The following is a 27185-nucleotide window of genomic DNA, read 5'->3' on the forward strand; positions in this document are numbered from 1 at the left end:
TATTTAGTACAATATATTAATTAGTAGACATCTAAAATTTACAATGCTACTTCTTGTTTCTAAAATTTTCTGATTTTGTTATAAATTTCGGGCACTAGTTAAATTTCATGCGCACAGCTGTTGGATGTGTGGTCTCCACGGATGTGTGGGCTAGGCGAGCGGTACGACCCCACGGCAGACGGGTCGCTGACAAACATCGCCACAACGTATTCGACAATCAAGTGACAGTAGCATCTGAATACTTTCAATTATAGCACTCTCTCGCAGAACTGGTTTTCATGGGTTCCGTTAAATATAAATGATTTATATACATATCTATGTATTATTAATTAGTTATAAATCGACAAACAATTTAACTATAAATTTTACCTGATTGTTTTCGATCACACGGCAGTTGTTTGCTGTATATGGTGTTAGAGCTTTAATTTAGGTAGTTGTAAAAGTTAAACCGCTATATAAATTAAATATTCGTTCTTATGGAACCCGCTAAGAGTAACACGATCTCGCGAATTCGCAGCTGATGACAGGAGCCCTGCTTGTCAGATATTTGAGGGTACCGGCAAACGTTGTTGGGGGGAAGTCGCTCGTTGCTGCAGCACGAATAGCACGCTGTGGCAGTAAGCCATGACGTGCCACACCCGCTGCGATCACGAATCGGCTTCCCCGCCACCAACGGTTCTAATGCTCAACCTAATGCTTCCAGCTACGAGAGCTTACTTCTAGCGAGAGGTACAAGCTAAATATTACACTAATTCCAACTAATTAGGGAAAGCATTGCATAGACTACTGTGCGCCTATTCTATGGAGGTAATAATTTAATAAATAAAAATGTAAAAATTGGTAAGTAAAAATTGCGTAATTATTTTTTTAAAACAAAAATTATGCAATTAAGCCAATTAATTATGGGAGTAGTTCGATGAATCTAAGATACGTTCAAAACTAAGTTCTTACCGTTTAATCAAAATAACCTTAAAACATTGAATGACATAGGTACTAACTAAGCGCACGTAGGCTTGGCATGCTAGGAAGCGAATAAATAGTTGGAAAATAATACACTGCTTTACAAAAGGTCTTTATACATAATTTTTAATGGGATGGTTGATATTTAAGAATATGTTTGTCTATTTTATAATCGATATTTTGACTGACGTTGTTTGATGATGTAATTAATACTGTTTGTGTTCAAACTAGCGACGAATCACTTATTGATAAATTACTCGGGCAACAACACGCTTTCAATTAACACCCCTTAGTGCAAAACTTTGTCCACTATTTTATAAATAGTTGCGATCAAAAACAAATCGTCTCACGGCTCTAGACTATAAAATATATCAATGTCAATATAAAAATCAACGTGTTATAGTACATTAATCTTATTTATTCGTATTATAATCTCAACAATTCCTTCAACGAAATAAATGTTTCGTCTAATATTTAAACATGACTGAAACAAAGTGAAAGGCGCGGAGGTAGGTTGAGTACGCATGCTGGAGTTATCAGCCGTGCTAGCACATGATTGGCGCGACAGTATCTCGCCGCGAGATAGACTACCCGTCCCTCTTTAATTAATACAGTTAGAAAATGACGGGTAGTCTATCTCGCGGCGAGATACTGTCGCGGCAATCGTGTGCTAGGCCTACAGAAGGGTCAACAATAACTTTACTAACTTCGCGCATGCACACCCCTGGATGGAGGCAAACTATCGTGACAAAACTAATTATGATCATATAATATTACTGCAAGCAAATTTCAAATTACCTGTATCTTCATCTAACGGTGTTAGTCGTTCGCAAGTGCAGTCGACTTTTGACATGGTAAGTATAATTCGTTTTCAATATAGGTAAGATTATTTTTGCTCTTGTAATAATGTATCAAATTGATAACTAGATATGTAGGCTTGTAATTATAATGGTGGGACGTGCATTTTCAATGAGAAGCTAAAATTATTGCTGATTTGAAACATTTACCATATATAGATTACAACACGTAGCTACAAATTTGTATTAAAATGAAACAAAATATATTTAAAAGATAGAATTGGATAGGTTTGCACTACATTCCAACAGAAAACATCTAATATTATTATCACAACAATGTAGAAAATAGCAAAGAATAAACGAACAACTAAGTTTTTAACATACCTACCTACAAAACTACTACAACTAAGTAATTAATATGTTCAAGCGGAGAAATTTGAGCATCAGATTTAATCATACATTATTTTGTACTCCACTCATTTTACCACAGAAATAATAATAATTTGAAACTTTAATTTCACGATTTAATTTTAATTCATACAACCATTTGCTACTCAATATTAGTTTAGGAACTTTTTCCAATTACTTCGAAAAATTGCACTGTGTCAAAATCTTAATAAGAAAATTGGAAAATGTGGAACCAACATTGTGTTCCAAAAACGTCCATGATTAAATTACTGGGTTCGTTTAGTAAAGATATTTATTCCTAAAGCCTTATAATAAACACCTACTCATACGGCAAGCTAGTATTTACAGAGTCTGACCACCAGGAAACTGTCTCACAATCGAACTGGCAGCCCGGCAATCCCGCGCCGACGCTTGCGCGCCGCCTCGCACTCACTTCGAAGACACCCTCTGTCACTACGGAAACTAAAACACGTCTTGACCATGTTATCTAAAATGTTCAGTCGTTTAGTTACTACTTCAGACTCCAAGAAAAGAGATTTATTATCTTAGATTAAGACGTCCATATTTTACATATCCTCGACACGTTATTTACATTTTCATTACATTATTAAATTTAATTAATTAGGTACTAGATAGTGCTGTTATATCTACAAATTCTTTTTTTGGAATAAGTTATGTCATCGATGCGTTCTACGACACATCGTAAGCTAACTTTTGTTACTAAGTCGTACGGATAATACAGCTAGTTCTATTTTTCTTCAAACTTATTTCGGAAATAAGTGCGGTTCGTTTCAAATTATTATTGTATGCGATTAAAGTGGAAAAATAAGTGGATAAAAGACATCGTCCCCTCTATTTATCCTCTTCCAGAAGAACCAAATCGTCAGCCACGACGTCGGAGACGTGCAGATAGATGATCCAGTACATGAGGTTGAAGCAGACGAAGCACACGGGAAACACGATGCGCGAGTACTTGTCGATGTCCGACGGCGTCATGCCCAGGAGTTTGCTTATATCCTGGAAATGAGACATATCTATTTTAAATGCATGTCAACTAAATATAACCTACACTTTTGATGTAAAATAGATTCGCACGCGTTGGTGTTATTACATATTAATTAAGTAGGTAAATGTTCGCGTAGCACATGCCTACAAGACAAGCACGAATTGAGACAGAAATATTACATAAATGTATATATATTCGCGTAGTTTATGCAAGGCCTTATTCTAGAATGTGAAAGTTACTGAGACGTAGAAATAAATAAATGTATATTACCTTGCCGGGGTGGAGTATGTGCGGCGGTGGCCCTGGGTTCTCCTCTTCGGCTCCGCTCCGGCCCCCGTTTATAGTGTTCTCTAACGTTCCGCCTTTTGAATGTGCCTTCGGATCGTGCACTTTGAATCTTACTTCCTGGAAAGTATTATGGTAATTAACTTAAAGAATAAATACACTTCCATGCTTGTATACGAGTTAGGTACTAATGAGTAAGTCATATTACCGAACAGCTTACCGAAGCTCTCCCCGGAGGACACCTCCCTAACGTGCCCATTTTAGAGAGTGTATGTGGATCACCAACTGGAGGGCAATCAACAGGCAGTTTCTTTTCGGACGCTATTTTCTGTATGGCTACGAATCTTTGTTTTCTCATTTGTATTCTCTTTGCCATATATCCTACTGTAGCGTATTCTGAAAAGAAAGAGAAGTGCTTCAGTCTAAGCGTTTTTTACATGGTTTCAAAAACATTGATTAATACATAAATTACACTGTCGCAAAATTCGCCTCGCTTGATAAATGCATTGCATATGTACTATATACTTACATATATTGCATAAATGTACTAGTTACAGGGGCATTCATTTGGATAAAGTCGCATTGGCTTTTATATTATGGTTTTAGAAAAGTTAGCACAATTGTCAACTTGATATCTAGGAAGTCTATGTTGTAATATGATTTTAAAAATTATTATATTTGCCGCGAGTTTGAGCCGCGAACCAATCGTGCTAACCCCACAATGTTGCACTTTAAGAGCACGTGTTTAATTTTTTTATGAACAACAATAGTTTACTCACGCGCTCTCTTGTGCAAATGTGATAAATAACTAAGAGAGGTAATCAAACTGTACCTAATAAACTGGCGAAAACCATGACGAAACAGGTGCCGAGGTAGACGTCGATGGACTTGACGTAGGAGATCTTAGGCAGAGCCGCGTTGGTGGAGGACATGAGCGTGGTCATGGTGAGCACGGTGGTGACGCCGAGCGACACGCGCGCCGGAGTGGCGTTGCGGTTCAACCAGAACGACACCCACGAGATGATCACGATCAAACCCGACGGAATGTATATCTGGATTAGGTAGTATCCCATGGATCGAACAAATTGTATCTCGCATGCCAACCGAGAATAATTTCCTGTAGAAAGTATTAAAATATGCATTAAACTAATCATGTAGGAGTGAGGTAGATATAAACAATTTTTTATTAATTTAGAAATATCACCAATAAAATTTCAATAAAATCGGTCTTATTAGAATGAAAAACTTCAAACGAATTGTGTTTTGGTATGTTTAATATGATTTTAATAGACAGTATACGTGTTAATTATATTAGTACTAGTATAATCACATCACTCTATCGTGTTTTTTGTGCAATGATACAAAAGCAGGACGTGAAAAGAATCGTGACTGTTTTTGTCCAGTGTTAAAGGTAGTGGTCTTTTCACTTGTTATTTATGGGTTAATTCCCCCGCAATACCTGTGGTGAGGGAGATCTCCATGGCTCGCTGGCGATGGCCGAGGACCTTGAACTGCGGCAGCGACACTTCACTCGACACGCCCACTGAGTTGGGGCCCTCGTTCCATTTGTATCGGATGTCCCGCATGGTGTAGCCGACTGTGCGCAGCGGACACATACATGAAATAACCCCAGGCCCATCGCAATGGGTTTTGAGCTCGAGCCGTCATACGGTCGGGGTAAGAGCGGGGGAGTCACGAGCTCGAATAGTCGCGGTCTCGTCGTGCGATAGTCGTGTCATGTTAGCGTGTGTGCTAGTGTCGCGGTATCGATCGTCTGCACACGGGCTGAGGGAGACGGGGCGGTGGCGGAGCGATGAACAAACAGTGCATGGGATAGCGGGTGTGTGATGTTACCTGTCGTCAGCGTCACTACTGTTGCGCGCTGTCGGTGCCCGAGCACTCGGAATTGGGGCAGTTGCACCTCGTTGCTCATTCCGACGCTAGAATGTCCGTCTTTCCAATGGTATCGAATGTCTCTCATAGTGTATCCGACTCCGGAGACATGTCAAACACACAAAACGCTATCACTTACGCTGCGGCAGCATTGCGGTTCCCTCACCCGCGAGGCCGCAACGATGTCGGAGATGAGACTCGCGGCCGTAAATGGCGAGGCACAAACGAGCAGACCCGAGTTACCATATTTAAATTTAAAATTCTCGGGTCAACTCGACGTGGATGATAGAAAAATATAGGTACATTCTACTAATTCTACGTAATTGATGAAAAGGGACTGGAATAAAATCAAAACGTTATGATATGCTATCTACGTATATAAATAATAATAGACAACAAGACAAAAAGCGGACAGAAACAGTATGAAATTAAGAATAATTTTAAGCTTAAAATAAAAAATCATGCAGGTGCGATCAGTTGATCAGTCAGTGAGTGCGGGGTGCGAGTGCCGGGCGATGAGCGCACGTGGTGTGCCGGGCTCCGCCGGCGCCGCGAGCAGCGCTCCCGGCCGGCGCTCGTCTAGGCCCGCTCATGCAGACTCCGGGGCGCCACCGTCCCCGCCTCCTTAGGCCCGCAGCTATCTCAGCGTCGATGTCTCAGTATCATTTTTTTCGCATTATGCTCGTGAGAACAAAGGCTTACTAGTATTTACGAGTCTGCCTTCTGCGGGTGCTGTATGCGAGAAGGAGACGTTCCAACGTATATGAGAACACGAGGGAAATCACGGCACGTGTTGAAGGTAACGCTTGTGCTCACAGGGTACCCTGTGTAGCATCTGTGATACAAGAAAGTGATCACGACACAATATCGGTAAGCCTAGTGATACATTTGCATTGTGGCAGGCTCAAATTAATGGATTGCTTTTGGTGAGCACAATTAAACACAGTTTTGAAATGTAATTAATTATTTTTCTATCATCGGCGATTAAATACGGTAGGCCTCGCTCTTTTAGTTTCTTTGTTTGTAAATTTAACGTCCCCGTTTATATTATCAACGGGAACTGTTAATGACAGACAAAGAACGCAAAACACTCATTGAAAAGCGTGCTTTCATTTATACACTGATATATGGTAAGTTATATATATGTATAACAGTTTAGAAAGTAGGTACATATGTAAATAATACATATTTCATGGAACAAATTTTTTTGCAAGTATTAAGGCACACTTTTTGGCATTTGGCACACTCAGTGACTTAATAAAATGTAATGTTTTAAAAATGTCAAGATACTTACAACTCTCAATTTCTATGTGACACAGTTGTCTGTCCATAGGAAAATATTGTAGATGCATAGGACATGATGCTGTGATAGTTAATCTGAAAGGCCAATAAAATATGTCGTGACGTTTTTATATTACCTATAGAATATCATTTGTAGCGCTTCATGTGTATTATTTTATTGAACATTCGTTGATATTCATGTTACCTGATACTTCTAGTAATAGAGCCTGAATGATGGATACGTATGAATTCGTTGCTAGTGGTTGCTATGTGGAAATATGACTGCTTTTCATTTACAAAGAATGTGTCTGGCACCCATATGTTTTTTATGAACTCGGATCCCACTGATAACGTCTCCACTCCAGGTCGTTTTTTATACGCCAGTCGTGGATCTGTCCAAAACTGTCTGAAGTAAAAATCCAATGTGAAGTCCTGTTGAAAGTACAAAATAAAAAATTAATACAAATTGTTATCTTCTTAATTATTACGCAGCGAATGGAAATATGAGATTACGGGATGACTCAAATGAAAAAAATAATAATATGGATATTAACTAAGTTTAAATACATAGTTCCTACGTCTTTTGCTTCATTTAATCGACTGCCTAAGTTTTTTTATATATGGTAGGAGCTATGTTCAGTTAATAGATTTTCAAATGATTTTTTTAAAAGAAATACTATAATTCTATTATTACATCAACATCTAACACCGGCATGCTTCTTTTGAAAACAACTTCATCTTACAGTGATGAGTAGACACTGCGAGAGTCGTGTTCGGCAGACTAAGAACAAAGTAAGTAACAACAAGTCCGGAACTTGGTTCTTAAGCTCCAGATAGCGTCAGTTTCTATTGAGTTTCGGTATTAAGACACAGTACTACATTGAAAAGACAAAATTTAGCGAAAAGCATAAACATAAAGTAAAGGTGTGCACAGAGTGTATCAGTGACATGAAGCCTATAGACATTAATGGTGTGAAGTCTAAGAATGAACAGGTAGGTGGGTGCGCTACGTGGAGGAAGGACGAGTTGAGTGGGTGGCAGCGCAGGCGGGCACCCACGGCTCGATATAGGCAGACCTCTCTCAGAAGCTAACAAGCCGGCGCGAATACAACTTGCCACGATTAACTTTGACAAGGTATAAAACATGTTCAACGTTCGTTAATGAGCACCAATCGCTGAAACGCGACATTCTATTTAGGCAACCTCCCTCCCTGGGCCATGGGTCACGTCTCATTGTGACCTTCCCAACCTTGATTTGGTTTCCACTTCGGGGTCTTTCACCCAGTCACGCCTATCGGGCTCATTCAGCTTGACTCATTGGAAAGCCGACTTCGCTCCGCGCGACCGCGTGCCGTGCAGCGCAAGCGGGCATTGTATTAGCTAGCTAGGTGATAACGCCTACTTCATAAGATTTTCCTTCTGTTGGCTATGAAGTATACGAGCGAGATGCAGTCGGTGTTCCAATTAACTGAAGACCAAAAAAGTACGAATACTGGTAATGTTCAGTAGATACACATAGACGTACAAACACAACAAACTACAAAATGAGTCACGACAAGAATTGCACAGTCGTCGCAAATCCATAGAGCATGAAATGTAAAATATTCGGACATTACAAACAAGAACATAATAATAGAAAACTGTTATAAACCATGATATATGCTGACTATACGCTGTTCGAATACCGCGACATCTTCATTATACACATTGTATTATTATTCCATTGTGAACGATTGGATTAGGTACCTCGAGACAACAAAAGGAATGACAACTGTTGATTTTAAAACTTCTAATTTTTTTCTCAACAAGTTGTTAGCCTTACGTTTATGATTATAAATAACATCACTTGTCGTTCAAATATCATCAGATGCCATTCTTTTATTATCATTTTAGTAGCAGCAACTTTGGAGTTACGAGTACTGCTGGACACACAACTGGATAAACTTTCAAGGTTATAACGAATTGCTTTTCTTATTATGATGCCCTTGACGTATAGTGTTTCAAGTTACCATTTTGGTGTTTTAACGAGAAACAACATAATAAGAAAGCAAGTTGGCGGACAAAGGGCGATCTGCTCCACCAAACGCGGACATGCTCGCAGCCTCGTGTCTGGGGCTGCTCGGTCGCCGCGGCAGGCGCGCGCCGCGGCGCCGGAGCGACCGAGTCAAGCGTGAGCTGACAGGGGCGAGTACCATGAGCACTTCGGAGACGGAGCTGATAGAGAGCACATACATGGTGACGCCCACCTCCACTGGCGGACCTGCAATCAAGCCCAATCGTGAGTGCGCGCGCGCCTTGCGCCGTGAAAACCAAACCAGAGGACGGTGACGTTCCCCATCGCCTGCGGGCGGGCGGAGCAGAGGGGGCGCGGCGCGGGCGCTACGAGCGGACGCGGCCCGCGTAGCGCGACTAAGTACGCGCGCGCGTCACGCCTACTCTATTTGATCGAACCGTGGACACGGGTGCTACGATGAACGGTATAATGCTGGTGATTGTACTAAGGGACATATCTTGCTATATATGCGCTGTGTCTTTTACATATACTGTTTTTAAAGGAAGATACCATTTTCACTTCAGATAGAGAGCTGATGGAGAGCACGTACATGGTGACCCCCACTTCCACGGGTGGTCCTGAAAACGACACAACATATTCATAATATGGTGATTATTTGCCAGACGAGTTGTATATGTGCTGAGCTCTCAGTTATTCGGTAAATTATTATCTTCTTATAGTATTACCTACCCAATAGTCTTAAGTCATTTTTAAAATTTCTAATGTATTCACAGCCTATTCATCCACCCCAATTACCTATTTATCCTTTATGCTTACGTTTTTTTTTAACAATATGTATCGTCATTACTTTTCAGAATGTATCGAATCATTTGCAATAGTCTAAAGTATTGCGTTGGGCATTTCCACATGCAATGGAAGAAGATTTTCTAATATCCCGGAATTAAACAGAAGTTGGAATTAAGCACACTAAAAATTACTCAGTTTCTTATGTTGCTTGTAGCGTGTAGCGTGCTGTTGACTTTCGGATGTCAACTATAGCTGCAGCTGTTGCGGCGTCGTTGCTGCCGCCGCTGTAGCTCTCAATTTCCTTAATAAAATGAGTGACTTTTCCGCATTACTGCCGCGATTATGACATTCATTCCGTCACTCATTTTATCAAGGAAATTGACAGATACAGCGCCGGGCACAGTTGCTGCTGCATTTGACATCCGAACGTCACATAATTGGGCTACAGCGCCCGCTGCTAGAGTCTGTGCGGAAAGAGAAGACTCTTCTCTTTCCAAACAGACTCTACTGATTGTTGAACATACTTCGTAATTCCCACCGCCTGACCCTGGCCCTAGCGAAACTTACAAGATGGCAACGCATTTTAAAGTGTCTATGTCTAGATATTTACAGTAGTGACAGTAGTTAATTTTTACACCAAAGTGCAACGAAAACGGATCACCTTTCAACGATTTAAATGAAATCATAATTCATATGTCTGTCCATAAGCTGTTTTTATTGTTTTGAATGTTGGTATAGATTAAATCATGATTTTAGAACACCAATAACGACTCAATTCTGAAAATATGTTGTAATAGTTCCACTACTCAAAGGTTGTCTAGAAAAGATTGAGTTGAGTTTGAAGATTGAATGAGATCGACCCTTGTTACATACCTTTGCGGTTACAATTTGTTGACTGTTTTTCTTTATTTTTGAGATGTACCATGAAGAGTGTTTATATTATATTATGCAGCTATTGCATATAAACTTCAAACAAATCTGACTTAGTCGTCTTAAGATGGGCATTGGTCGCTCTGGGGCGGTAGCGTATTTTTATTTTGATGTAGTAAGTACCTACTTCATATAATTGAATGAAGTTGATTCGGGGTGTCGTTTAAATAAAAACATTTCGGGGCCATCGTTTGACGTAAAAATAAGTAATGGTGATCGTTTTAATTTTAATTTGGCTTTAGATACAAAAACAATGTACGGATACAAAATATGTTACACGATTAGTTTCAGAAGAGATGTACCGTTTATAAAAACATCAAACAGTCAATCATGCAAAAGTACTCCAAGTACAGCAAAGTTCAAGTTCTTACATTTTGTTACTTGATTTTAACCTCAAAAACTGTCCATGTACTCTAACTTAACTTAATAAACTTGCATATCCACTGCGACCCAAAATAAAATGCAATTTACACATTAAAGCAAATGTAAAGCAATTTTATACTGAGTCGTGGGGTTAACTAAGCCCTAAGTTGAAATGATTATGTGTATTACTAACCTCCATAGTTAGGCCTTACTCTTTTGTCATAACTTATACTAAAGGAATCCAATATGGCTGATATATTGACATCGCCGAACATGCCACCCCCACCGGCGCCCCTGTAAACAAAAAACAAATCATTTCTATAAAATATTACAACTACTTATAACAGTAAAAAAAGTTTATAAGGAATCTTTGCGTTCCTAACAATATTGGCCAAAGAACCAAACTCCTAAAAGCCAAGAATATGAGCTAGGTATGTGGCAAATACTCCATCGTGTCAGTGCATTAAGCTAGAGTTCAAGCTGAAGTTTTTCTTTACATGAACAAAGAACATTATATATTTCTCGTTCTTAATCTGGACAGCTTGCCCATTGTGATCTTGGCACAATGGGCAAGCGTAATGCGGAACTTTGTACCACCTACCACCTACCTACATAGTTAATTATCTTGTAGTTAATCCACTCATTCGTTTTTTGCATTTATTAAGTTTTAACATAGCTACAGTTTAGTTGTTCATATACGGGTAACATTAATACTTTGGTCATATTTCGGTAAAAAACACAAAGATGCATTATTGTAATGTACCCACTATGGTGGTAGAAATCCTAAATGTTTCAATTAAAATAAAAAAAATATGTGTAGGTATTTTATTTTGTAAAGAATAATATTTAGCTACTTAAATTATTATATGGGTGCAGGATATTTGTAACACATCATATTTTTCACTTGCCTTAAATTAGAAACAATTTTGATCATAATGCAGGAAGTATCCAATAAAATAAGTTAATAAGAGCCATAAACTATCTTAAACATTATTCACACTTAAGGTAGAGCCCACGCAACGCAACGTATGCAATGCATACCTCTCCTTATGAAATCTGGACCCTGAAACTTGTATGCTTGTAAGACAAAATACTTTGTTAGACGGGAGGGAAGATGATTGCTTATGGATTTCATCCAATCAAATCTTGCGGTACCGCTTAGCACAAGGAGATGTTGCTAATTAATTATGGAAATAATAATTATCATTATTGCAGTACATCCATGTAATGAGCGGTACGAATGCGACTGCCGTGGTATCTTCCAACCGACCGAAAGGTGAAGACCGATTCTATATACAAACGTAGCTCCCATTTTCCTCTCTAGATTTTGACATTATGGAAAATGTTTTATACAGTTAGAATTAAATTAAACTAGTAGTTCGCCCCGAACTGAGAACTCGCGGTTCGCCAAAAATATCAATTGAATGCAGTCGTCAAAGGATCGAAAACCGCGTATGATTTATTGCAAGGTCTGTGGAGCCCTTAACTGATACTGTATCTGTGGTAAGCCGAAATATTTCCTGTCAAATACCTATATTATGTTTATTTTATTTTATTTTTATCTTGCTAATTATTTCAAAATGGTAAATTTAAAAACGATATTATACAAGTGTAAGCCGAGCACTTTCATTTGATACCAAACTCGACCATACTTTCTTGCAAATAAAATGACCAGAATAGCAAGACACCTCACAAACAGCTTTTTGGCCTTTTAAGCTCTTCTAGCTCAATAACCCCTTGATCGAGCCTGCTCATAATTTAATGACTAAAATATAATGCCCTCGACTACACGTTTACCCAATTTTATTTAAATTAGAACAAATTTACTTAAGTTATTGTGTATCAAACTATCTTCTGACAGTTCAGCTTAAAAACATCGAAATGCCGGGACGTGCCGCTAGCCAGCCGCGTGTTCAAAGTTGAATGTAAGAACTTCGCTTCGCTTCGCTCGCTCGTTCGATAATCGTCTTAATTGGGATTACGACGTTTTCCTTCAATTGAGAAGAAGGCCAAAGAGGCGACACTATACCCCGTCTTTGTTTCAGATTAGAAATAAAAAGTAGTGGTACTTTACTTTATCCTCAAAAATTCAATCTCAGTAACTGTGTGCTAAATTATAGTGTTGTCGTTTGCATATTATTGTACCGCAATATTAGATATCATACATCTTATTCTGATATCACGATTATTCCATTAGATTACCCGCGAACGTACTTACCCTAACCGATTTTGATTAGAAAGAATATCGCTCTCGCTGGCATTTTTAATCAGATATTGTGGTGAGGAGTGAAAGTGAACCGATTAGACAAAGATCAAAGTGTGAGCAGGAGAGAGCCACTTGCATATTGAAGTGATGTATTATCACAGGGGTAAGTGGGGCAAACACAATCAATGGTAATTACTCCTTCAACGTGAGCGAATAAAGTCACGGAAAGGTACCCATGCATTTATAATAGAGCTGCGGGGCTGTTACAGTATACAGGACGAGTATATCACCTCCATGTTATTACGGTATAACTTTAAATATAAAAAAAACCTTATGGGCCCGATTCGGATTTTGTAATAGATATCTATTAGACATCGCCAAGATACGATAACGATATGTTTAAGATCTAACTTGTCAAATTGGACATTTCCGCGATTCTGGAGATACTTTTGAACGATTTCCACAAGATATTACTTAGAGATCTAATTCACATCTAATAGATATCTAACACGATCTATCGTAAAAGTGACATTGGTTGCCCGAATTGCGCTGCAAAAGAGAACTAGTTGAAATCTAAACTATAACGTATCTAGAATGGATCTAGTACGTGTCGTCTCTTGTGAATATCTTGAAGTTCGAATACGGCAGTATAACACTTTAAACTCTCGCGTTTTGTACTGTCTGAAAAAGGGAGATTGACTGAGAGATAAAAGAAAATATACCTTTCTGATAACTGAATGTTTTTACAATATTAATGATTTTTTTCTCAAGACAGAACAAAATCGAACGCTTGACATGTGAATGATACCTACCTAATGAATACTGACCTTAATAGAAATGTAAATTATAATAATATTTAATTGACTCTTAGTTTATTTGAATTTTGTATTTCTGCTATTTATTTAATTTTTTAGTGTATTTTGAATTGTACTGTATGTATTTTAGGTATAAGGAAATTGTATACCGTAAACCGGTTGATTGTGACACTCACCAATCTAATAATATTGTAATATCTGTAAACTGACATGCACAATCTGACAATAAATGATTACTTACTTACTTACTATAAAAATTAATAAATACTTCTGAACCTTAGTGATCGGAAAACTATCCAATGACAGCGTAACATGTGTAACGGCTGAAAGTTGACAATGGAAAACGCTGCGGCTATTCTTTTATTTATGGATCCCGATGGAAAGACAGGAGAATGCATTGAACAAAGTTTATCTATTGTGTTGTTAGCCAGCAAACTTTTATACGACGTTATTTTATTACGAACGTGGTCCGTTGTTATCGGGATGCATAGTTTACGTGAAGTTATACTAAATCGTTCTTCATGCACTTCATAACTAAATTTGTTTTTTCTACTCGTCTACTTTAATGGTTGAATTAAGACTTCGTATACCAAACTGAAATCCCATACTTTAATTTCGACCCATGGTCGAAAATTATAGGGTGATGGGGACACATTTTTTTTCTTTCTGACCGATTATTTCCAAAAATAATTACTTCATCAATAAATGTGTTTCATGTTTTCCATACACTGATATGGACTCTATTTTTTTATTTTACCACTTTGTCGGTTTAATTCATATTATATCCATACGAAATTTCCGTTTTATGGCACTAACGATCACGAAGCAAATCCTCGGATAGACAGACAGACGCACATGGCGAAACTAACAAAAAAAAACAGGGTTGTCTGTCATAAATATGATAAGCTGACAGGTAAGTATGCAGTGCTTATCTGTCGTAACTACTTAGGCTCTCTAAAAATAATTGAGTAAATATTATCAATTAACCCTTTACCCGCCAGAGTCTGATATATAAGACATTACATATCCAGCTCATTTCGCCACAGTCTGATAAATAAGACAAAGATCTGATTGGGATTTTACAGAACATTTTTTTAACTCCCGTAACTATGCCAACCTTACTCTGCATGGTACAATTACTGTCGGTGGCGACACGAGTATGCTCGATGAAAAATTGCTGGCGGTTAAAAGGTTAAAACACTAATATACGCTAAGCCACCTATAAGCTAAGGCAGGTACTTGCACTTTAAAGATTAGTCATTTAAGTGGACGAAACAATCTTCAATCCTTCTCAAATGTATATAAATGAATGTTCAATATTTTGAATCCACTTAACCATATCAAACGAAGTTGAGATTAAATTTAGCGAGCACCTAACTAATTAACTAAACAGGGCACTGTGACAACTACGAAGTCCCTCGGGCGCGTTATAATTTAAACACAACTCGAGGCCCTGACCACAAAACTAGGCTGAGTGGCTGCTATTTGGTAGCGTTATAAAAACAATCGATATCTGGTCTACCTGGATACCTGGTTTTCCTTTTTGAGGTACGAAAGCCTAGAAAAAATCTCATCTCGACTTTACGTGTAGGGTTCGTTTTTAGGGTTCCGTAGCCAAATGACAAAAAACGGAACCCTTATAGATTCGTCATGTCTGTCTGTCTGTCTGTCTGTCCGTCTGTCCGTCTGTCCGTCTGTCTGTCCGTCCGTATGTCACAGCCACTTTTCTCCGAAACTATAAGAACTATACTGTTGAAACTTGGTAAGTAGATGTATTCTGTAAACCGCATTAAGATTTTCACACAAAAATAGAAAAAAAACAATAAATTTTTGGGGTTCCCCATACTTCGAACTGAAACTCAAAATTTTTTTTTTCATCTAACCCATACGTGTGGGGTATCTATGGATAGGTCTTCAAAAATGATATTGAGGTTTCTAATATCATTTTTTTCTAAACTGAATAGTTTGCGCGAGAGACACTTCCAAAGTGGTAAAATGTGTGTCCCCCCCCCTGTAACTTCTAAAATAAGAGAATGATAAAACTAAAAAAAATATATGATGTACATTACCATGTAAACTTCCACCGAAAATTGGTTTGAACGAGATCTAGTAAGTAGTTTTTTTTTATACGTCATAAATCGCCTAAATACGGAACCCTTCATGGGCGAGTCCGACTCGCACTTGGCCGCTTTTTTCCTTCTAGTTTTTTTTTGAATACTTTGACAGTGATTGATTTATATATAGCTTTCTAGCACTCACAATCACGGCAAAGCATTAGCTTAGACGGCCGATATAGGAGGCAAACGAGCAGATATGAATCTCTTGATGGTAAGCGATTACCCATGGACACCCGCAACATCAGAGGGGTTCCTAGTCAACTAGGAAGCGCAAGCGATTTAAATATGGACGTCTAATTAATACATCCATGAGCAATATTAATAACTTACCTACTTTTGAAGGATATATAACTTTTAACTTCTATGTCAATTTAGTAGGGACTAAAATCTTCAAAGCGTTGCTGAATTCTTTGAACTTTAGCAATATTTAACTGGAGCTCAAGGAACTCACCTTGAATCTGAAATATATGTCCCCAAGTTCCAAACAGAGGGGAGCTAGATAGACATGCTGTGGAGAAGGTCACGTCTTTATTAATAGTGAAGTTCACTGATTCAATCTATTTCCACAAGCCTAGTTCACATCGGTTAAGGTTGTGTTCAAGCGCAGTCTGACTAAAATAAAATGTAGCAAAACAGAATTGAACATGAAAGGATTTATTATTAGAGATGGAGACCGCCTCTTAACCTTAACCTAGACAAAGATAAACTGTTTATGCACTGCTAAAATTGAAGAATAAAATGTCAAGTGACTGAAAACTTAAACTGGCGAAAAGTTTACGTAATGCAGTTTTTAATTTACATATAACTTATGGTCGATTTATTACCATTTAAAAATTAAACTTTGTACGAATGACTACTAAATATGTATTGAAAATGTATAAATATACAACTTCTTTTGAAGTCAGGTCATAAAATTGGTTCACTTTTTCTATTGAACCAAAGGCGGCGACTGCCTAGCACGCCATTTAATCACGATGTGGCGTGTTTGACTTTCTTTCTCCAACCATTATTTTAAATACCATTAGACCAATACTTACACAGGTATTTGACAAATAAAAGTCGTAGATTTGATACATTAAGTACAGATAACCTTACAACCTATTGTCGATTTTTCATTCCATGCACCGTTATTTCATAGAGAAATCCGTGTCAGAATACAACCCAAAACGAGTGCTCCTTCTGCAACCCGGACGAGGAAACATATTATTAAATGAAATAAATGTATATGGGGCCCAATACAATCCACCACTCTTCTGTTTCCGAACATAATCTACCGTAAAACGATTAGATAAGTATACAGTTGATATAACAATTTTAAGTGCCACAACAATACAAAAGTTAACTTTCTTTACCTCTCCTATGCTACGATTTCAAAACAGCCGTTAGAATAACTTAAATTACTTAAATATGAAATATGAATATAAAAAACGAAAAGTATTTCCACTCATGCGGTCGTAAGTAAGCTGAAGTACATAAAACCCATTAGAATAGTACATTACTGCAGACGCCGGGAAAGAAGGGCTTGCCGGGTGAGTAGGTATAGCCGGCCGACCGTAGGGAGGCCGGATAGTGATACGAAGCCGGCAAGACCTTTTCACGGCTAGGCATGTATAGTGCTTTTCTCAAACATGCAATGAAATAAAAAAATACACCACTCAAAAAAAACAAATTTATAACCTTTATAATAAAAATCCAACTTCATAACAAAAGTTTTTTAATTTTCCTTCCAATCCCGCCATAATTGTTTTTTTTTACGGAAGTCGTCCGTATTTCGCGTGTGTAGTGTTCGAATAGACCTTATTAGGGCCATTATACACAATCTGATGATAAGAATCTCAATTTCTATAAATAAAATAAATGCAGAGGATTTTAAATATTGTCTATGGTCTCTGGTGACTTACGTGTAGACAAAATTTTAAATTTATTCATTGAATCATACAGATTCGTATTCTTAATATCAGTACGTTCGTGTATAACAGGCGTTAACACGGATATTTTGGTCCGATAACCATTCATTCACTAAAAATAAAAAATAAAAAATATAATTCGGCTGTTTAGCCTGTTCATGGACACAGACCCCATGTTTACATTAGAATTTAAAAAAAAATTACTTCCCGGCCTAGGCCTTCAATTTCGTATGAAATTCCTTTACAGTTCTCTGGAGTTGCTCCGCCCTAAACGTGATACTTCGAAGCCTGTTATAACGCCCGGAGCGACGACATTTCATTGCATGTTTGAGAAAAATTAGTTACCTACCGTTTGTAAATGCGATTTAACGTAACTTTTAACGTTGATTATTGAAAAACGACTTCATTACAAACGTTAAACTATTTTATGCAAGAGTTCTTCTTGTGCAGCATTTAGTTACTAGATATAGTCATTCGTTACATCAATTCAAGCTAAACTAAAATGATCTAGGTATTCAGTGTTAGTCAGAGCGCGCCCTTACCGTACTGCGGCATTGTGCCGCGCTGCTAATGCCGTGGACAAAACGTAACCACGCCAACGACACAATTCGGACATTCGGCCGACCGTATGAAATGGCAGCAAGCTAACAACCTTCGCTATACCTAACGGGTTCGCGCACGCGATTGTGCATAAATGAAGCCGAAAGGCCGTGTTAATCTCGCTAGGTTCATTTGGCTCAGTTCAATTTGCCACGCAGTAACATTAACACCGGTTTGTTTAAAAACTCACCAAATTAACCAGCACACAATAAACAGTCATTTCTTAATGCTCAATATGAGTATTGTCATAAAAAGCTTCCATTTTGTGGTTTCACTTCACTTAATATATTAAGTAGGTACATGTTTTTTTTTATCTTTGATGTCGAAAACACCTCAACAATCAATCGAAGTAGAATACTACTGAATTATTTGCAATTTCGCATTTAAAATAATTTACATACATATTAACATTTCAAATTCGACAAAGGGCAAGAAGGCATTTCGAATATTTCGAGGCCGGACATCGATTACTAAAAGTAGGACAGCAATAAGAATATAAAGCCGGATTGAGCGATCGAATTGTCAAGATAGGCTTAGGAAAACTCATTCCTTACACCTTCTATCGATAATCATTGCATATCAATTCGAGGATTTACTGAACGTTTCATCTGATTATCAACATGTAACTTCATATCACTGAAGTCTGTTTACAAGAGTATTTTCGAAGAAGCTCATTTATACTGTGGTGTGCAAAAACGAAAAGGAAGGCTACGTGGAGCTGGCGTGTGTCCGGACCGGCGCGACCCGGCGCGCCTGCGAGACAGAGCGAGTGAGCCTCTCGCGCCCGAAGATCAGGTAGTCTCTTTTACTCCTAGGATGCCCCATAATATAGGCACACATGTTTCAAATACGAAAGCTACCTATAGTAGGACTAAATATTGAATCTACATGCTTACATTAAATAAAGATATTGTAATGTACTAATTCTGATACCGGGAAATAGGCATTGAAGGGGTATTTTTATTTTTTAACTCCAATCTGGATTTGCAATAACTAGGTATGTAAATATAGTGTAAAACATAATATTTATGGCTGAACTGCTACTGCTCCACTTTGATTGTAAAGCCTTATGTTTCGTAAAAAACAAATCCGAGTGAGTAAAATTAGATATCCTCACATAAACAGAAGAATACATATTCATTACTATATGTGTGTTATAAGGCTCGGGTGTAGCTATATGCATAAATTGCAAAAGCGGAATATAAATGTTATTTGTATTTCGTAAAGGACTTGATGTCTTTTTCAGCTATCTAAAAATAGAAGCGGTCCCGGAGCCAGGGCGTAGCTAACCCACCGCGCAGCGCGGCCCCTGGATATAAGCCGCCAGCCGATTTTTGCCCTTGTAATTTTGCCAACAAGACATCATTTCCCACGCATCAAGTGGTAACAATTTTCCTCGCTCTTTTAACATTTAATGTACCGCATGATAGACATAGCATTTAAAATGTTAGATGCATATTTAAGTTCATTTAATATTAATATTCAAACACATAATTTTACTGCCAGATAACTTTTTACGGGAACAAAATATGCTTACGTGATGATAAGAATGAAAATGAAAAACATATACATAAGTAACTTAGTTCAAGCGCCTTTTAAGTAATTTAGAGCTCCAAAATGTTTACAGAGTTATAAATAAGTAAGAGTTTATTATTAACGTAATAAAAATACGAACCTGCGTAAATATTAATACATCTAAATTGAGTACATTTTTATTATATTTTTACCCGAATTGAATTTGCAAATATTAAATGGAGTAGGTATGATGCGAGTTTAATACGCAAACCAAATTTACCTAATTTGTTTTAAGCTAGTTTCCACTACGCATTAGATGCACGATTACTTACACGGATCACAGTCGAGTATTTTGTAAATTACTAAACCTTTTCGCAGTAAAGATTCGTCTGTATACATAAATATTAAAAGTCAAATAGGTATTTAGCTAATATCAACGGTCATTGTACATAAAAGGCAATTTCAAAGCGAACTATTGCAATAAAGCCCGCATAGATTCAAAGTCGGATTTCGCATAGCTTTCAATACAGTTGGAAGTTGAATATCCGACGTAACTGAATACCTATCCCCAGTATTCCGAATATCAGCAGCTGTGACTTTAGAATCACACCGGCAACCTTTAGATATCAATACAGCTACGTAGGTATACTCGTTATGTCTGCTGTATCGATAGAACACCTGATGCGGCTTATTCACTCGTTGAAATACAGCTAATTTTAGCGATGTATTGTCTGAAGTAGGAGATTTAACCACTTTTAATATTTTATGCATTTAGCGAGTATCATCAGTTATGCAATAATTTTGTTGTTCGTAACAATTAATTTGTTTTCTTTTTCATGATATGTTAAGAGGTAAACGTGCACTCGCCTGATGGTCAATTTCCAACGCCCATGGACACCTGGGGCTCGTTTCTCAAAAGCTTGTAACTTGTAATAGGTACAAGTGGAAGTCCCTTTCTAACAAAAGGTGTCAAAAAGTGACATCCGCTTGTAATACAAGTAACAAGCTTTTGAGAAACGGTCGCCTGCAACACCAGAGTGGTTACAAGTGCGTCGTATGTGTATTTTAAGATAAAAGTACGCTCTTTTCTTGAAGGTCGTATCGGTCCAGACAACCGTGGGCGATATTTCATTCCACAGTTTGTACCTAGGTAGGAAGTTATGGGAGAAACGCATATTTGAGGACTGCCAACCATCTAAGTGGTGAAGATGGAAATGTTATCGCGTAGCACACACCCTCTCGTTTGTGCTTTACCGTTTTCCCACGACCTGTGCCCTGTTTATCAAAAGCTTGTAACTTGTAATACAAGTGGAAGTCCCTTTCTAACAAAAGCTGTCAAAAAGTGACATCCGCTTGTATTAGAAGTTACAAGCTTATGAGAAACGCGTCCCTGCACTGATTTTGTTGCGCTAATAGCAATTTGTGTTCTTGAATTAGGTTGCAGTTGCCTCAATAGTTTAGGTTTAGGTACTGGCTCAATCGTAGCTTTGCACCGCGCCTTAGGTTGTAATATTATGATTTGAGTGGGTATTACAGGGTTTCATGTGGAATCGACTGGCAGATTGTTAAGTAGGAGTTCGCGTGATATCTACGACACGTTGAACTGCGTCGCGTGAGTGCTTGTGCCTTTGTGGTCTGAGTATGCAAATACCGGCTTTCTGCGAGATTATGCCATTCTCTATAGTGTACAAAAAACAAATTACATTATATCACTTATAATTTCATTAGTGGAATCAACAAAAACAAAATTGGTGATTCCTTCGTGACTATTACTTAGACTGCAACATCGCTAGTATTTCATTCATAGAGATGACGAAAAAATTGATCACGATGTAGGAATTACAGTTATAGGTATTATATTTTTTCTTTAAACAATAAGTAGCAGTATATACCTACGTTGAGCCCACAGAGCTAAAACAAATATGTATTGTTTATTGTTTACCCAAATATAAAGGGTGTTTTTTTTCTTCCAAGTGGTCCAACGTTATCTGCGTAGACCTGTGATTTCACATATCCCTAAAAAAGTAATCCATGGGTGTGAGATCACACGATCGTGGAGGCCAGTTCACAGGTCCATTACGGGAAATTATGCGCTCATCGAATGTTTCCCGCAATAAATTGATGGTGATTTTGATTTTCAAAATAAATTTGCACAATTTGCAATCGTTGTTCTGGAGTAAGTCTATTCATTGTGAAAATGGCAAAACGTACTACTGACCACAAGTATCCCGCCAACTGTTAAATTGACAATCACTAGAAACAGTTATGCCAATTTAAAAACCAAACCTCTAAAAAAACACCCGTTAATAACATATATGGCACTAGGTTGTATACATAAATATTACCTAAAATATTAAATGATTTGCCAGAAGATGTTAGAGTAAAATAATTAAATGGGTAAAGGATGACTCACGTTAGATAGACCCGGGTCCAGGCCGAGGCATCCGATACTTTGTTTTGTATCTAGTAGTCGAGTCTAATAGGGTCGAGGGTCTACGGTCCAGGGTCTAGGGTCTTGGATCCAGGTCTAGGGTACAGGGGCCAGGGCCTAGGGTCCAGCATCTAGGGTCTAGGGCTAGAGTCTAGGGGTCTGGTGTATAAAATAAAATTTAAAAAAATGGAACTCCGATTTCAATGGACAAGCAGGGGGCTGAACTAGATACTAAGTACTTTTTATTTTTGATGTTAATTTTCAATATCATCCGATACCCGCGACTTGCGAGTAGTGCGAAATGTGCAATTTTTTTCTGACCTTTTTACAGTTTCACGTCACTTGTTTATTGGGAGATGCCTAAACAAAACAAGAGGATTGTGTGTTAAGTTATAAATATAATTAACTTTAAGTTAACTGATCAGAAATCACTGAGATTAGGTTAATTTAGGAATTAAACACATATTTATTCGTCGCAAAAGGTCTGTCGGTCTGTGTGGGTCGCTTATTACATTTTATGTAGCAAGATAAATAAGATAATTAAATTCCCTGGAAAGTAATAAGATGACTTTATAAAATTTCCTTACTTTTTATACGAGTTTAATCTGCAACGTCATTACCTCCTACCTAGCATGCCCAACGCCCTCGAAGCATCGCGAATCTTATTGAAGTCCCGATACAGTGTCTGCTTTTGCGAATCGATAAAAGTGGGTCTACATTAAACTTACTCGTTATAATATTTGTGTTTAGTGTAAACAGGGTGTTTGAGGAAGATTCGTATAGGTAACTATGTATACACCTGTATTTGTAATCTTTAGTAAAGTATGTACCTACATTTAGAACCGTGAAGGCAAATCACATTTCACTCCTTGATATACTTATTCACCACGTCACACGTCGTATAAGTTATTGAATAAAAAGTAGATAGAAGAACGACTCATTCTTACTCTTGATTTGTTTAGCATTCTATTTTACTGAGTTGTTCAACCTTAAAATGTGAATTAAAAAAAAATGCCAATGCATTCTAAATCATTACTCTTTATGCGCACTTATTTATACCGTATTATTTTTTAGAAACAATGTAAGAACTAACAAAAACCGTGTATTCCATTTTATTGCCTCGCTGTGATTTATGACGCTGGAGCAGTTTACGTGAGCGACACATTTGGTGGGATTCGTATTGCTCGTATACTTACGCGACATGGTTGGCTTGCGGGAGAAAGGCGGCTGCGAGCGCCAGGAGCAGGGGCGCGCTGCGGGGGCGGGCGCCGCTCATGTCGCGAGCGGAGGTCGCATGGAGCGTCGTGCCCCGGCCGCGCTCGCCTGCCGCCGATCTCGCGGCGGACTAGGTGTCTCGTCTGCCGTGGCGGCGCGAGTAATGCCGGGTTCGGGTCCTCCGCCCCCGCCGTGCCGCTATCGATCTGGCAGGCGTGACCCGGGACGGTACCGCCTGTCGCTCCAGCTATCGACCGTCGCGCCGCCGCAGCCGCTGCGACGCGTACTCACCTCCTAATTACTACTACCGGACTCCTTCACATTAAAACTTCAAACCTGCGCGCGACACCTCGCTAAATAAATACCCCAATATACTGCGTCCTTTTTGCCAAAGGTTTGTCTACTAAACAAACTGCCTTTTCTAATTCTATCTAATTTATCGGGTTTGATAAAATTTGGTGGGTTGGAAAAACTATTCCAATGAGATCTCTTTGCTCAGACGAAAAAGTAGCAGATGAGTTGGATAAGATATATCATGAACCAGTAAACCAATTTTTTCCCTTAATCATCTTACCTTGTAGAGGACATGCCTTGTATAGGTGCAATGTCTAAAAACCCTGAAAATTACAACAAAAAATAATCCCTTTGTAACATTAAATTAAGAAGATTAATTTGGTATAAGAATTGGGTGGGTATTGATAAGTGGCCAGTTGACCACGCTTAGTGACTTTGAGAATACATAGTTGTATTGAGTTGTGTTTATAAGATACTAGCTGTTGCCCGCGACTTCGTACGCGTGGATTTGTATATTCATATTCATAATCATATTCATATTTTATTGATAACGTTAATTACATGTTAGGAGTAAGTACATAAAATATAATTACATTTCACTAAATGTAAACATACTTAACAACAAATAAAAGCAGAACAGAAATACATATGTCGTGTCGATCATAATTATAAACTTAAAACTAAAATAATTCCATGTTTCGTTAAATAATTTTAAATAGTTACATTAAGGCTTTCTAATAATCCATATTAAAATATCTAAATTAAAAATAACATTTTACAGTGAAAGTAATGTCCCATCATGGTCCCATCGAAACAGTGATTTAGACTTTCACATTGTGTGTATGGATCAATGACACCCTGTCGAAGAATTCGTCGATCGTGTAGCAGGCCATCTCCAATAACATTTTTTTAATCTTTCTAGTAAATGTGACATCACTAAGGACATCTCTGATTTCAGCAGGTAACGTGTTGAACAATCTGACGCCTAAAACACCGAGGGATTTCTTAGCTTTAGCGGTAGTATGGGCCGGTACCAGAATGAAACTTCCACCGCGCGTGCTTCTACCCGACTGCTGCTCACGGGTTTTATAAGAGCTTAGATTGCTTCTTACGTACTTACACGTACTTATTGTTACGTACTTATTGGTGGTTATAAATTCTACATTAGCTTAGAACATTATGCAGCAAAAGATAGCAGTAGGGACGGTTAATCATTTGTTAATTATTATACAACGCATGAGATTTGTCTTTCACAACCTGGCTACGAAGTTTCAAGACCCTAACTGAATAAAATTGTTCTCGATATAATCTCTCTCTCAATCCCCAGAAGATTTTCAAGTCAAGTATTTAATAAAACCTACTACCTAACTACCTATTTACGAAGTTTGAAGTTCCTAGCTTTAAATAAAATTTGAACCCTCTACCAACTCTCAACCCCTGTTTAAACTTTTAGGGGATGAATTTTTAAAAACGCTGAAATTACTTTTCTTGTATTGTAATAATATGCCTTTATACAACGATTCAAGTCCCGCACTCAAGTAAATATTTGGGTTCCATACAAATTTTCGACCCCCTTCACCACCTTGGGGGATGAATTATCAAAGACAAAGAAATTAGTTTTCTTTTCTCTTAATAAAATATTTTTTTACGAATCTTCAAGTTCCTAGCTTTAAATAAAATTATAACCTATACAATCTTTCAACCCCTTTTTAACCCTGTTATGGGATGAATTTTTAAAAACGCTGAAATTAGTTTTCTTGTGTTCTAATAATATGGCTTTATACAAAGATTTAAGTCCCGCACTCTCAAAAATATTTGATCTCCATACAAACTTTCAACCCCTTTTTCACCTCCTCGGGGGATGAATTTTTAAAAACGCTGAATAGGTTTTTTTGTTTTTTTAATAAAATACCTTTTTACGAAGTTTCAAGTTCCTAGCTTTAAATAAAATTTGAACCCTATACAAACTTTCAACCCCTTTTGGACCCTTATAGGGGATGAATTTTTAAAAACGCTGAAATTACTTTTCTCGTATTCTAATAATATGTCATTATACAAAGATTCAAGTCCCGTACTTACAAAAAATATGACCTCCATACAAATTTTCAACCCCTTTTTCACCACCTTAAATGTTGAATTTTGAAAAACGCTGACAATAGTTTTCTTTTCTTTTAATGAAATAACTTTTTACGAAGTTACAAATTCGTAGCTTAAAATAAAGTTTAAACCCTATACAATCTTTTAACCCCTTTTTAACCATTTTAAGGGATGAATCTTTGAAAACGCTGAAATTACTTTTGTTGAGATCTAATAATATGGCTTTATACAAAGATTCAAGTCCCGCACTCTAAAAAATATTTGATCTTCGTACAAACTTTCAACCCCTTTTTCACCACCTCGGGGGATGAATTTTTAAAAACACTGAAATTAGTTTTGTTGTTTTTTAATTTAATACCTTTTTGCGAAGTTTCAAGGTCCTAGCTTAAAATAAAATTTGCACCCCAAGACAAAGTTTCATCCCCTTTTTTACCCCCTTAGGGGTTGAATTTCCTAAAACGTCGCAATTCCTTTTTTTTGTAATCGGCTATTATGCCTATCTAAAAAGTTTCAAAGCATTTGTAATGGATTCAAACTTTCAACCCCTTTTTAACCCTGTTAGGGGATGAATTATTAAAAACACTGAAATTACTTTTCCTATCTTATAATAATATACCCATATACAAAGTTTTAAGTCCCACACTCACAAAAATATTTGATCTCCATACAAACTTTCAACCCCTTTTTCACCACCTTGGGGGATGAATTTTCGAAAACGCTGAAATTAGTTTTCTTATTTTTTTATATAATACATTTTTACAAAGTTTCAAATTCCTAGCTTAAAATAAATCTTGAACTTTCATCCCCTTTTTAACCCTTTTAAGGGATGAATTTTAAAAAACGCTGAAATTACTTTTGTTGAGATCTAATAATATGGCTTTATACAAAGACTCAAGTCCCGCACTCTCAATAATATTTGATCTCCGTACAAACTTTCAACCCCTTTTTCACCACCTCGGGGGATGAATTTTTAAAAACGCCGAAATTAGTTTTCTTGTTTTTTAATTTAATACCTTTTTGCAAAGTTCCAAGGTCCTAGCTTAAAATAAAATTTGCACCCCAAGACAAAGTTTCATCCTCTTTTTTACCCCCTTAGGGGTTGAATTTCCTAAAACGTCGCAATTACTTTGTTTTGTAATCGGCTATTATGCCTTTCTAAGAAGTTTCAACGCATTTGTAATGGATTCAAACTTTCAACCCCTTTTTAACCCTGTTAGGGGATGAATTTTCAAAAACGCTGAAATCACTTTTCCTGTCTTATAATA

At 37.6% G+C, this 27185-nt stretch overlaps 1 protein-coding gene across 9 annotated transcripts; it reads right to left on the reverse strand.

The window, feature by feature from the left end:
• Positions 1-1921: 1921 nt before the first annotated feature.
• Positions 1922-23918, reverse strand: LOC134661461 (gamma-aminobutyric acid receptor subunit beta). 9 transcript variants are annotated; one of them, XM_063517568.1, is made up of 10 exons: positions 23511-23918; positions 10917-11017; positions 8823-8890; positions 6836-7062; positions 6644-6726; positions 5311-5448; positions 4289-4573; positions 3677-3852; positions 3442-3576; positions 1922-3182 (listed from the first exon to the last, which is right to left on the reverse strand). In XM_063517568.1, exons 1-10 carry the CDS (start codon positions 23588-23590, stop codon positions 3018-3020), a joined length of 1458 nt encoding a protein of 485 aa, XP_063373638.1. In that variant the 5' UTR covers positions 23591-23918; the 3' UTR covers positions 1922-3017. The 9 variants fall into 9 exon arrangements, with proteins under 9 accessions (XP_063373638.1, XP_063373634.1, XP_063373637.1 ...); XM_063517564.1 differs by having other exon boundaries at positions 3665-3852; XM_063517567.1 differs by lacking the exon at positions 5311-5448 and adding an exon at positions 4916-5053 and having other exon boundaries at positions 23511-23917.
• Between the last annotated feature and the right edge of the window lie 3267 nt (positions 23919-27185).

This window comes from Cydia amplana, chromosome Z (assembly GCF_948474715.1).
Source record: "Cydia amplana chromosome Z, ilCydAmpl1.1, whole genome shotgun sequence".
NCBI lineage: Eukaryota > Metazoa > Arthropoda > Insecta > Lepidoptera > Tortricidae > Cydia > Cydia amplana.

Bases quoted from the DNA above. Each gene is read 5' to 3' on its own strand.
- LOC134661461 (XM_063517564.1), bottom strand. From the start codon at position 23,590: ATGAGCGGCGCCCGCCCCCGCAGCGCGCCCCTGCTCCTGGCGCTCGCA. The intron at 7,063-8,822 runs GTACTCGCCCCT...TACTTTCAACAG, and splicing joins CCGTCTCCGAAGTGCTCATG to GACTTCACATTGGATTTTTA. The intron at 3,853-4,288 runs GTACAGTTTGAT...CTTTCTTTTCAG, and splicing joins GGTTTTCGCCAGTTTATTAG to AATACGCTACAGTAGGATAT.